Source organism: Amblyomma maculatum, chromosome 3 (genome assembly GCF_055883805.1).
Source record: "Amblyomma maculatum isolate TAMU_Amacu chromosome 3, ASM5588380v1, whole genome shotgun sequence".
NCBI classification, from domain to species: Eukaryota; Metazoa; Arthropoda; class Arachnida; order Ixodida; family Ixodidae; genus Amblyomma; species Amblyomma maculatum.
In genome coordinates this window covers 33,092,422-33,106,228 of record NC_139346.1, presented here as the reverse complement: position 1 = coordinate 33,106,228, position 13,807 = coordinate 33,092,422, and the positions used below count along the sequence as shown (strand labels likewise).

The 13,807-nt window shown below is 48.4% G+C and overlaps 1 protein-coding gene across 4 annotated transcripts in view; it reads right to left on the bottom strand.

The window, feature by feature from the left end:
* LOC146194476 (uncharacterized) overlaps nucleotides 1-13,807 on the bottom strand; it is a 51,826-nt gene that overhangs the window by 13,078 nt on the left and 24,941 nt on the right. For all 4 annotated transcript variants that reach the window (XM_084597429.1, XM_084597430.1, XM_084597428.1 and 1 more), the window contains 5 exons: nucleotides 12,863-13,111; nucleotides 11,179-11,426; nucleotides 8,194-8,477; nucleotides 7,333-7,547; nucleotides 1,160-1,438 (listed from right to left, as the gene is read on the bottom strand). In XM_084597429.1, coding sequence (XP_084453555.1) covers nucleotides 1,160-1,438; nucleotides 7,333-7,547; nucleotides 8,194-8,477; nucleotides 11,179-11,426; nucleotides 12,863-13,111 — 1,275 coding nt within the window. The remainder of the gene's footprint in view (nucleotides 1-1,159; nucleotides 1,439-7,332; nucleotides 7,548-8,193; nucleotides 8,478-11,178; nucleotides 11,427-12,862; nucleotides 13,112-13,807) is intronic.

The window sequence follows — 13,807 nt, the reverse complement described above, 5'->3', positions numbered from 1 at the left end:
TAAACAGGGTGGCAAAAAGTGGACTACTGGTATACTTTGCATGGACACTTCGCAACGCTCATAACCAGGAGCGAAAGTGGGCAAAGCTGGCATCAGCAGCTGAGAGCTTAAGCTCGTTAACTAGGTTTAACTGGTTTGAACCCAGCCAATTCCTTAAAATATTTTCTGTGCAGTAAGGTAGCAACTATGCAGAGCACCATGACACTGCACACACACACCCTTGACAGCAGTGTTGGCAGGGATGGCTTCTTCAGCGTACTGCTATATGGCTGGTTTTGTGCTCAGCATGTTTGCTTCATCTCACTCCAACTGGCCGGCGCTGTCCACTACCACAAAATCATTGGATTGCGCTAGGCCATAGCAAGCACATCTTAAAGCGAACCACATGATTTCAGCTCAACGCGAGCTTTTTCTTTTTTTGATGGATGGACGAATGGCCAGACATACGATATAAAATTTCTAAAGTACATTCTCCCTCCTAAACTGATGTAACTTCTTTTTGAAAACAAGTGTATTCATTATGCAAGTAGATACAGATATTCAAACACTTTACATAGCCCAATGAGCTTCAATTAATGCATTTCCACTACAACTGCATTGCCATAGTGGTGACAAGAAAATGACAACCAACCACAATAACAAACTAATGCAAAAAGTATACAAGCCATGAATGGTAAAAGATTACGAACTACAGCTTTTGCTTCATTTTCTGTCAAAAAGAATAAAGAAGATTGTGGAGGTTTATTCCAGTTAAAACAATAGTTCAATGAGCAGAAGCTCTGTTAAGGGCATGGTTATGCATTAGTCTGACATCTGTACTGAAGCGCTGACACACTCGGACCAGCACACAGGTCTTCCATGGCGCAACTGAGCAACTAACAGGGGCTAAGCAGTTGTTAAACTCTCCATTTATTCATGCGGTACCAGAGTGGACAGCCTTTGAGCAAGCACCGTAGCTGCGGCTCCCCTAAAAAGGTCACATGGAGTAATTTCGCTGACTACGCATCTACTAAAGTGGCTCAAGGTAAAACATGTGAGTGAATGGCCTTGGGAGCGGCAGTGGAAAGAGTAGAGGCTCTAAAATAAATGGTGAGGGTGTGTGTGTGTGTGTGTGTGTGGTCAGAATGCCATGCAGTCCAAGCAGAGATCAGGTTGCTACCTTCATCTGCTGTTCAAGAGCGGGATCCCGCTCGTGGGCATTGCGCAGCTGCACCTCCAGCTCATGCCTGGCTGCTTGCGAGGCACCCAGGTCCGCACGAACCGCCTCCAGCTGGCCCTGGCTCTCCCGCAGCTGGGCCTCGAGGGCCTGCACCCGCTCCGTCTGCGTCTGACACTGGAGGCGACGGGCATCCGCCGACTGGCTCGCCTCTGACAGGGCCTGCTTCAAAGTCTGCAGCTGCCTCTGCAGCTGGCTCACCCGACGCTTCTCCTCAAAGATCTGCAGGAAGGGAACAGAGCTCAGCAGATGACACAAAGAACAGCTGGAGCTAAGACTGACAGCTGCTTGCCTGAGTGGTTCACAATCTTTTTAGCCACCGAGAACCTCAATGGCATAAAAAAGATACTGACAAACTCTATATGTCTTGGCGGCCCCCTCTATTTGAACATGCATGCTGACACACAAATCCTCAGAAAAAAAATGAAAATTTCCTATATCAACAAACAATGCCTCGCTATACAATGCAACAGTGTGCTGTAAGCAGTTACAGCATAATAAGCCCCCCCCCCCATCTCACCGCCCATTTGATACAAAGATGCGCAAAGGAAAGATGACGGCTGAGGCATGCATGCATGACTCGGAGCACCCTCCAAGAAACCCAAAAGTCTCGCCAAACCCAGTTTAAGCACCCCTGGTTCATGTTAGCCTTTTATACTGAGCATTTAAAATAAGCAATTACAGCATAATAAGTACCCCCCCCCCTTCCTCCCCCGCCCATTTGATACTGCAGCGGCTCGATTCCTACTTATTCCTGCTCTGAGTTCGGTGCCACAATATGAGCTGTGTGTGACTGGATATGCTGTGACAGTGGCCATGAGCAGCCCCACCGACAGCACCGCGCGCGCCTGTGTGCCCTTCCTTCTCTCTCTTTCTTACCCTCGCAGCGGCGGCACGCCTTCGCGGGCTCTCCGCCACCGTTCGCGGGCTCTCCACCACCGGGCTCTCCGCGACTCTCACTGAGACCCACGGAGAATAAACAGTCAAAAAGTACGCTCGTCTCCGTTGCAGTGTCCTTTCTCCGGGGATCACAGCGCCTTACAATTGGTGACCCGACTTATGGTGATGGTGGCTGTACCCTTTGCAACGGTTGCCAGTGCCTCGCAACGCACCTAAGTAACATAGGTTGCCCGCCTTTCCCTGCAGTAACCACGATTGGACGCAAATCCAAACAACAACCATGAACATGACATCGTTGGCTGCGCTAGCTGACAAAGTGATGGAGGTGTCTACACCAGATCTCAGCGTCGCTGCCATCAAAACGTCCACACAAGCTTCGCTGTTCGCTGCGCCTGTCACCACTTCCCAGCCGCCTCATCTCGTCGCTACTTCCGAAGTTCACCGCCTTCGTTCACGGCTCGAGCAACTCATCGCGGCAAGTACAGTCTCTCAGAGACACCCCGACGCCATGGACGCCAACGTTTTCAGTCCTCAACGCCTCGCCGGCGTGGAGAATGCAAAACGAAGTAAATCAGGAGGCCCCACAGCATGCTACTATCACCGCCGTTTCGGCGCAAACGCCCGTCATTGCCTCTTGCCTTGCACCTGGGTGGAAAACCGGCAGGCCGACCACTAGTGGCGACGAGCAGTCAGTGCCAAAAAAAGTGTCGCCGTTCCACATCTTTGACCGAACCACCGGACAAAAATTTCTCATTGACACCGGGGCCCAAGTGAGCATTCTCCCAGCCACATAGCAGAGCCCGCTTCCACTGCAATTTTCTACCTCCAAGCAGTGAACGGAACTCGTATCCCTGTGTGCAGGCAGCGCTCTTTGATGCTCAGCCTGGGGCTTCGAAGAGTCATCTGGTGGGTGTTTTTGGTCGCTGACGTTGGTTATGCCATCATCGGCGCCCACTTTCTGACCAAGCACAGACTCTTCATCAATGTCAAGCGAAAGCGCCTACTTGACTCCGCAACTGAACTCTTCATTCACAGTAACGCAGCGCGTGCAACTACTGATGCAGCACCTTCATGTGCTACAGTTGCCAAAGAGCCGTTCGCATCCCTGATTAATGAGTTCCCCAAGCTAACGTCACCCCCGGATTGGACTCAACCTATGTGTCACGACGTTCAGCACCATATTATAACATTGAGACCACCAGTTTTCTCACGCCCACGACGCCTAACTCCTGACAAATTCAAAGTGGTCCGTGCAGAATTCGAGCACATGTTGGAACTTGGCATCATCAGACCCTCCTCCAGCAGCTGGGCATCTCCACTGCATCTTGTTCCTAAGAAGTCAGGAGACTGGAGACCATGCAGAGGCTACAGGTTCCTAAACAGAAAGACCACCCCAGATCGCTACCCACTGCCAACCACACAAGATTTCACATCAGCACTACATAGTGCAACCATCTTCTCTAAAATAGATTTTATTTGGGCCTTTCACCAAATCCCGGTAGTAGAAGAAGACATCCCTAAAACAGCAATCACAACACCATTCGGACTGTTTGAACTCTTAAGAATGCCATTCGGACTTCGCAATGCTGCACAAACCGCCCAGCGTTTCATCGACTCCGTCATACGTGGCCTAATTTGCGTGTTCGCCTTTGTGGATGACATTATCGTGGCAAGTTCATCCCCCGAAGAACACCTGGAACACCTGTGCCTACTTTTCCAACGCCTTTCGGCAAACGGCACTGTTATCAACACAGAAAAAAGCGAATTCGGAAAACCAGCACTAAAGTTTCTCGGCCATCACTTGTACACCAACGGCATCCGCCCACTTCCCGACAAAGTGCAAACCACCATCGAGTTTCCCAAGCCCACTTCAACCACGAAGCTCTGCCAGTTTCTTGGCCTCGTAAACTTTTACTGCTGATTTATAAGAAACTGCACCACCTTCCTGGAACCTCTCGACCGCATGCTTTGCGGCAAAAATTCGACAGAAACACTGCATGGGACACTGCTACGGATGATGCCTTTGATGCCATCAAGCGCGCCCTGGCCGACGCCACTTTACTCGCCCACCCAAACCTGGAGGTCCCCTCATGCTCATGACGGATGCTTCCAACACAGCACTCGGTGCAGTTCTTCACCAGCAAGTCAGTGGCGTGTGGTAACCCCTCACATTCTTCTCAAAACTCATGGCCCCTGCTCAGACACGGTACAGTGTTTTCGGTCGCGAACTCCTCGCCATATACCTAGCAGTGCGTCATTTCCGCCACTTACTTGAAGGCCGACCTTTCACCGTTTTCACGGATCACAAGCCACTCACCTACTCAACTGGTCGTTCTGCATCCTTTTATACACCTCGAGAAGTGTGCCAACTCGCCTTCATCTCTGAGTTCATGACAGACATCCGACACATTAGTAGTGTTGACAATACCCCGGCTGACACCCTCAGTCGCATCGATGCTGTGACACATAGTCGTTCTAAAACATCGACTTAGTCCTCCTTTCCCTTTGCAATACATGAACTATCGGCAGCGCAAACGGATGACTCTGAGCTCTCACACCTACGTACAGTGCAAACATCCCTTAAGCTTGAAACAGTCCCGATTGAAAATGTGCCAATCATTTGCGATACCTCAATGGGAACACCTAGACCATTTTTGCCCATTCGTTTCCGCAAGAAAATTTTCGATTCTCTGCACAACATCGCCCATCCTAGAATTCGTGCAACCCAAAAGCTGATCGGATCACGCTTTGTTTGGTCCCGCATCAACGCCGACATTCGCGACTGAGTCCGCGCGTGTGCACCATGCCAGCGTGCGAAAGTTCACCGGTACCCAGTGCCGCCAGTTTAGCGTTTCCTGCAGCCTGACCAACATTTCACAGTTGTCCACATCGATATCGTTGGCCCCCTGGACTCTTGTCAAAGCTACCAATATTTATTAACATGCGTCGATCACTTCACCAGATGGCCTGAACGACAGTCGTCAACAACACGGCAGCAACCATCGCCTCTGCCTTTGTTTTTACCTGGGTGGCGCGTTTCGGCTGTCCCACAAACATAGTCACGGACCGCGGCCGCCAGTTCGAGTCCTTGGTTTTCTCAAAACTGCTCAAACTGCTCGGAACTGCACGGCTGCGAACTACATCCTACCATCCGCAAACCAACAGACTCGTGGAGCGCTTCCATTGTCACCTTATGTCAGCGCTAATGGCACACGGTTCTCCGGAGAAATGGGTTGATGCCCTTCCACTCATCTTGCTCGGAATCTGCTCTGCTTTCAAAGAAGACTTTTCATGCGCTTGTGCCAAGCTTGCTTATGGGAACTGTCTACGCTTGCCAGCGGACTTTTTCGAAAGCACACCACCAGCTGTCCCGCACGCAGCGACTACATCGACAGACTCCAAGGGATCCTCCGCCACCTTCGCCCGCAGCCCACGAGAGCCCATGCAGGCATGGTGTACGTGACTTCAGACCTAAAAACTGCAACGCATGTTTTTGTCCGTTACAGCCCATTGCGCGGTTCCCTGCAACCACACTACCTCGGCCCATTCCATGTGATCGAGCGTCATTCGTCTACTTTCGTCGTCGACATGGACAGAACATGAGATGCAGTGGCACTGGAGCGGCTCAAGCCGGCGTACGCCCAGGCCCCGGTTTCTTGTGTTTCGGTGCCTGTTTTCCAGACGCCAATGAACTTTCCCGACAGACACCAGTCGCCCTCGGTTCATCGCATTCACTTTCATCTCAACTGCCTGCTAATGTAAATCATTCGTCGCCTTGGCTTCCTCTCTCGGGGGAGAGCTGTGTAGTGGCTCGATTCCTGCTTATTCCTGTTCAGAGTTCAATGCAGCAATATGAGCTGTGTGTAACTGGCTATTCCATGACCGTGACCATGAGCAGCCGCCGACAGCACCGCGCGTGCCCGGGCGGCCTTCCCTTTTTCTCTTTCTCACCCTCACAGCGGCGGCACGCCCTCGCGAGCTCTCCGCCGCCGCTCGACTCTCACTGAGACACATGGAGAATAAAAAGTCAAAGAGTACGCTCGTCTCTATTGCTGCGTTCTTTTTCCGGGGATCACAGCGTCCTACAATACAAAGATGTACAAAGAAAAGATGAAGGTTGAGGCATGCATGCATGACTCAGAGCACCCTTCAAGAAACCAAAAGTCTTGCCAAACCCAGTTTGAGCACCCCTGGTTCATGTTAGCCTTTTATACTGAGCATTTAAAATAAGCAGTTACAGCATAATAAGTCCTCCCCCCCCCCCCCCCTCCTCCCCCGCCCATTCAATACAAGGGTGCCCAAAGGAAAGATGAAGGTTGAGGCATGCATGCATGAATGCATGACTCAGAGCACCCACTAAAAGCATTCCAAGAAACCTAAAACCCAAGAATCTCGCCAAACCGAGTTTGAGCCCCCCTGGTTCATGTTTGCCTTTCATATGGAGCATTTAAAAATGGACAGGAAAGAATGGGTAAAGGGACTGGGAGCAGTTTTTGGCAGAGCCTTGCTCCCTTAGGTGAAGTCAAAAGAGAAGGGCAATGAGAGCAGTCACCAAAAGAATGGGATAAAAATAAAACTGCAAGCCGCCCGGCCATGCATGGACAGTGTAAGCTAGTACACAGTAGAAACCAGCTCTTTTTGATCAAAAGCAAAAAACATCTGCTGATGTCGAAAAATGAGCATAAAGATGTTACGCACACACCCACCACTGCCAACAAAATTTCCTCTATTGCTGGACCACATGTCCTTTTTTTTTCCTGTCCATTTTCATCACGTCACTAGTATGATTCTATTTCTATTCTCCCCAAGTTTCAAAGGCAATGCAAGGCATGCGAGCCTATGATGCACAGATTGGAAATATCATTTCCAACATTCTAAAGCTGCTTTAAGCATAGAAAATCCACCAGCAGGAAGTGCATGGCACTTCCTGTGCCATACTGCACAAAAAAGAAAAAGGCAAAAAATAATGAACATTTGATGGTCTCCAGAGTTCAACAGGCAAAAGTGGATTTACTGCACACCAAGGCTTCTCCCACAAGGGCGATATCTATACAAACTACCTGCACGAGCTTCTCTTAAGCTAGAAAGTGAACTTGAGAGCTTTTGGCTCCCACACAGACACTGCCAACACTGCTTGCCAGGGAGGAAGCACGGGAATCTAGCTGCCCCCTCTTCCCCTGAGAGGAAGCACTCCCGGGCGAACAGTAGCCCCTCACCCTCTGCCGGAGCTCCTTGCTGAGCGTGCGTTCTTTGGCCAGCTCCCGCTGCAGGTCACCCAGGGAGCCCTCGTGCAGGGTGTCCGCCTGCTCGGCCCGCTGCTGCACCTGCTCCAACTGGCAATGGAGCTCGGCCGCACGGGCACCCTCTTCTGAGAGCCGCCTCTCCAGCTGCTCCACACACTCGCGAAGCTCCTCCTGTGCCTTGAGGGAGCCTGTGCAACAGCAAAGCAGCAAGTTACTTCTGCTCACAAGGTGGGACTAAGCAGGGGTGCATCGGAGTTCACTTGACATATGACCGCAATGCTATGCCGGTGCTCCTCCTGTGCTCGTAAAATGCAGGTTTTCACCGTATTCCTGGACGTAGCAACTGCTAGGGACTCAGTGACCTAGTGGACGATTACATTGGTGACACTCCTTCAGTCAATAAGGAAAATGAACGAATTTATAACTTCTGTCTCCACTTCTCCACTCCTTAAAGCCGAAGCGTCATCATGCTTGGCACGTATTAGTGCCACCTCCTACAAAGTCAGCACTGCCACAACTTTCACAATTGACACAATAGTACTATGCCAGTTGCCTTTTTTTATTTCTTGGTGTATTTAAGTGAAAATTATTGTGCATGTTAGTAATAATTTTATGAGCATTTGAAAAACAATTTGCCACCAAAAGGGCAAAATGCAATTCTAGGTCTTTCTAACTTTTCCTTCATCCAAGTGGAGTTGTCGCAGCTGAATAACAAAAAAAAAGCAGCCTCTTATTTAGTGGCAGAGAAAAAAATAGGGAACGAATGAGCATGGACACTGCTGGAACACCACTGATAAAGTGGATTAGTGGCACACTGGTTGGTGCACAGCTCACCAGCGAGTCTGCCTTGCTCCCGTTCTAGCAGCAGCAGCAGCTCCTGGTGTTTTTCTTCAGCAAGCTCCTTGTCCGCTTCCTCTGTCGACGTTGCAGTCAGCTCAGTCTGGACTTCGATGCACACCTTCTGTGCAGGCTCCTGGTGAGGTGGCGCCCCATCCTGGCCGTTCTGTGCCCCAGTGGTGTTGGCCAGCTGAAGGTGGGCCAGCTTGAGCTCCTTCATCTTCTCGCGCAGTTTGCGTGTCAGCATCCGGATGTTTGATTTGTGCATGCGCTCTTGCTCCCTGCACAGCCGACGGACATCCAGCTCACTATCAAGAGTGGGCTACAGCTACACACTGAGGAACTCCCTTTAGTTGCCACAGATCAAATAGAAACATTTAAAACAAGGCTCCATGAAAAGCAAAGAAGACTAAAGCTTGACTAGCCCAAAAACTCAAACTGTGCTTGACAGTGCAAGGCTGAGAGGCACTCCAAATCGGTTGCTCCTACCAACCTCTGGGACAAACACATCTCACGGATAATGTTTCAACCCCAAAGACCACCACTCAAAGTGTTTTTTAGTGAGAACTTCCTGGTCCAGAGTAAAGTGTCTTCTTTAATTGCATCAAACAGTACGAGAAAGCACGGGGACAGAAGAAAGGACGACACAGGACGAGCGCTGCACTGTGTCATCCTTTCTTCAGTCACCGTGTTTTCTCGTGCTGTTCGATGCGATGAATTGTTACCGACTCGCCTAAATCGCTCAACTTCAGCATCTTGTTTAGGTAACACAAAGGTTTTAACAATGAACCACACTCTGTCACGGAGAAATTCAGTGCAGCCATCATTGTAGACTTAACTTGCATCCAGCGGGCAGTCAGCAGGCAGTACAGGACTAGCAAGTGAGACAAACGGGACAGGGCTGAATTCTATGGACACCCTTTCCAGCAAACATCGACATCAAGAGAAGAAACTCAAGCTAGTGCATATGAAATGGCAGCATGTGCGATATTAGATTTGCCACAGCCCTTGATGAACTGAAATGCCATTCTGGCACAGCAATGGTGCAATCAGAAACCAACAATCTGATGTAGTATGTAGCAGATTTAATGCAAAGTCACATGTTGGTGTAATTGATGCAGTATCCCCAACCCTGCCAGTGTTATTAATATCATCCCTTGCAGGCACAGGGCAAAACTCGCAATTTTTTTCAAGCCAATTAAGCAAAGTAACTTTTTGAAGTTCAGAGATGTTTTGGACTGTTCTATTATTCAAACCACTTTTAGTGCTGTGCGGAGTCCAAGAAAACAGGTTGACCACAGGTGCTGGCACGAGAACTCCGGTGTTTGGTAGAACATGACAGCATCCCAATGTAGCTTTTGTATCATTTACGGTGCCAGTCATCTATCACAAATCACTTCAATATGAAGTCACTACGTGAGGCAGGCTAGCCAGTTTGCTTGCACTATGGGACTAAAAGGTAATCAACTGATGTAACAGAAGCAACGAAAATAATGTGCGGGGGATGTTTGAGCCATTAGGATAAGGAAAAAACATGAAACTGCAAGCAGAAAATGTTCACGGAAACCATAGCCAAGAGCTACCCGTGAACATGGCAATGGCCTCCATATCATCAACAATATTGGAGAGGCAACAGTTAAGAAGCACACGCGACAAAATCCAGTGCTGCAAAGACTCAAGTGCTTAACACTCCTGACATTTTGCACAGCAGAGGCAGCTGAGTTTTAGGGCTAGCTATTGGTTCAGCTGCCTGTACATCACTGCACTTACAACTCTTGCCACCACTGCTTAGTATTTCATACTGCAAAGCTATAGGCTCAACTGACTTTTTCATTATTATCCTTCCACACTCTATGCAGCTCTTTTGCGGATTTAATTATCTCAAAGGCCAAAGCAGCAGTGGGGGAGATGGGGGAGAAATATTTTTTTCCACGCTGAAATAAAATAATATAAATTTATTTCATTCAGCAAATATTACGGGTATACCATGCCCACGCAGGAGAAGTCAGTAAAATAAGTTAAATACGACCAAAAAAAGCATCATATGATAGCAAACTTTTGCAAAATAAAAACAAAAAATGCACAGTTGAACAAGTACAAAACTGAGTGTTTTTCAGTAGGACATTCCGTTAATATCAGAATCACAATCCTGGAGACTGAGACCAATCACCAAAAAAGATTAATTCTTGTGTTAGACGACCTCTGACCATGTCAGCCAGACGAGCTCGCCACCTCAAAAAGGAAAAGAAAAAGATGCCAGCGAGCACTGCTGCACCTGTACCTGCTGGCTTTAAGAGCCCCCCCTTTCCTCCCCTTTCAACACCCACTCCCCTTCGTGTATTTGCTCCTCCATGCCTCTTCTTTCGTTTACTTATGGTAGCTCCATACAATAGGCACAGCCTCACCCTTGAAGGAGTCGAACTAGCTCTCCAAAACATTGGGTTTCTCAGAATTAAAAAGTGATGGTTGCAGAAATTTCAAGTGTCACTGGACACAAGCGCAGGAGATTAGTGGGGAGGGCTGTAACAATTAAGCTGCTGCAAGTGGACCAACCACAAACGAGAAAAAGAGAACAGACAAAATGAAGGAAGCAGCATCGTACACAGAGGATGAAGGCGATGGGGAGACGGACACGTTGGCAGTGCATGAAAATAACAAAATATTTCAGGGGAGATGGAAGGATGAAATTCCCTATACCCTCCTCCCCATCTAGCTAACTTGCAAAGCTACTCCCTACCTCTCCTACCTCTCGTCCGTGCTTGCAACGAGCTTCGCCTAGACAAGAGATGTCGGCTTCTCATTGCAAATTAAATGTTGCAACTGCTGAGCTTGATTCAAATATCAGGAGGATGCGAGAAAAGAAATCTGGCCCTATATTCATATACTGGTTCCAAATGCAATGATTGGAGAGAAAAAAAAAACTTGTATTCTTTTTATTGCAAGCACAAATGCCCGACTTGGGAGAAACTGAGGGAGACTTACCTGGTGGCCATCTCACGGGTGGCTAGCGTCTGTTCCAGCTCGCGGACGCGCGTCTCCCAGGTGGACTGGTCATGCAGCCGCGGCTGCTGCTGGGCCTCCTGAAGGCAGGCTGCCCAGCGGGCTTCCTCACGGGCCATCCGCTGGGCAGACTCCCGCAGCTGCGTCTGAAGGGACGCGTTGCGGTGCGACAGGGCCTCCACCTCGGCCTCTGCACGGCCCAGCCTCTCCTCCGCCTGCCTCAGCTTCTCCTGAGGTGGGAAGGGGTACAGCAGAAATGACAAGCCCTGGCTAGCTATAAATCAAGTCATGCCAAGGGGAAATACCACCCTATGCAGGGGGAGGTTAAAACATGATCAGTGCAGCAACGGAGTCACTAAATCCTCCATTGCACAGCATGCAGACTAAAACGTGAAAGTCACCACATTGTCATTATTGTTGTGTGCGAGTGCTGCAGGCCACAGGAGACATTCAAGCATGGGACTCTAGATTATTTATAAACTTCAAGTTAAGCTGGAATTATTTAACCAAATCATAGTACAATGAATTTTAAGCACCATAGCCTTCCTTGAGATGCAGTTGTAGTCGATGCACAAAGCATCGACTGCAACTGCATCTCAAAGAAGGCTATGGTGCTTAAAATTCATTGTACTATGATTTGGTTAAATAATTCCCTTAACTTGAAGTTTAAGTATCGGTTGCTGATAGCATTTAAGCATTGGTATGACTGGGCACCTAGTGATGAATTGCGGTTTGCTTGGTCAGATTTACATGACCAATGAACTCTACCATTTTGCCTGCTTTGGTAGCGGGATGTTTCTCTCGGCTCAAAACAGGTCCTGAACAACCTCGTTATCAATCTCAAGAAGTGGCTGTCAAACTGCACAACATGTCCCAAAAGATCATTTTTCCTGAATGTGCAACAGAAGTGGAAAGATTGAATGAAAAATAATTTTCTTTTGCCATTTCCCTCAACTTGAACACAGCTCCCCAGATCAACTTATATGCCTCAGGAAGCAGTTTTGGGCTTCTGTTTCACCTGCCAAAGCTACCAGCTGCCACTGCTGCCCATAGCAGCCTGGCCGTCCATTGCAGCTGCTTTAAAGTGCTCAGCCGACCCCAGAACTCTAGGCGCCATATTATGTCACAGAGCTGTCATGAGAAAGAAACCCAGCCTTGCTTGTGTGAGCTACAAGCACCAGTGGACTGTCTTACTTGGCCAAGCATATCTGGCCATAGGAGCTGAGTTTATTGACTGCGCGAGACAATACGCCATATTCAAATGGCTTCAAGTTATGCGGCCGAGCTACACTGAATGGTTATGAAATTCAACTGCTATGCACAAGATTGCGATATCAAATCACTGCCACAGCAGCTCATGCCAAACATATTAGATGTGTTGTACTATGTTAGCGCATGCCAAAATCCTTAGGTGGCTCAAAATCATTCTGGTCCCCTAAACAACAGAACCTTCCATTGTGTGCCAGATTTTACCCTCACCTTCATCCCTTTTCAAATGACTCAGTTTTGGAGTTCACTAAGAATGAGACAAAGGCCTCTGTATTCATGGGTTTCCCAAACTGACCCCAAACACAGTTTGCGTAGCATACTTCCAATCCTTCCACGTAGTCATGCCAACCAGTATGTGTGGGGGCCAAGCTGGCGAGGCAGGAGGTGGTGAGCTCACCTTGTCTGTTCTGTTTTGTGTTGCAGCGTCCCTTCCTTCAGCCAGGGCCTTCCGGAGGTCGGTCTCGAGAACCTGCACCACGTTCTGGAGGTCGGCATACTGCTTGCGCAGCTGGCTAGCTTCCACAGCCTGCGCCTGGGACTGGGAACTCGAAAGGGACTCAAACTCCCGGCGTGCCAGTGCGAGGGCGGCCTCGGTCTCTGACAGGCGCTCGCTCAAGGATGTCTTCTCCCGCTGGAGCTGCTCAATCTGCGACAGGCAACATTGGGTTGCACATTAGATACACACTGAATAAATAGTAGCATTATAAGCCATGTTATAGAATAATTTCCTTCCTCCACTGACAGACAAGCTTTAGCATGCACCTGGAGGCTGTACCAATGGAAAGTCAAAGCGACCAGAAAATTTTTGACACAAATTCCCTTCTTGTCAATATAAACTTGATGTTGAAAATTATCAGGCAATCCAAAGATACAAGCATATACAGTGAGAGGTCCCATGGTACAAGACCGCGGGTAGGACCTCCGATGAGAATAAGATTCAATAAGCAACTAAATAGAAATGTACACGATGTATACTATTAAACAGCATGGAGAATAAAGATGGATACATAGTGTAAATATGAGTTACAGAAAAGTACGAACAATATAATGCAGAAAAAGGTACAATAAAACACTCATGGATGCCGCAATACATAGGATCCATAACATGAAAATCACACATTAAGAAGGAAAACCCCTAACTTGAACTTGAACAATTCAAAGAATTCCAAAATGGTACGGAGAAAAAAAGAAGGCATTGTTTCCTGTAGTTAGTTCTGACCTTAGGTAGTAAAATGCTATTACACAATGCAAAACTTGTCACGCTGTTGCTTATGATCATGCCAGGAGGAAATATGCTTAGCAATCAACTACTGAACCAAACCTGCATCAAAGCAGAACAAAT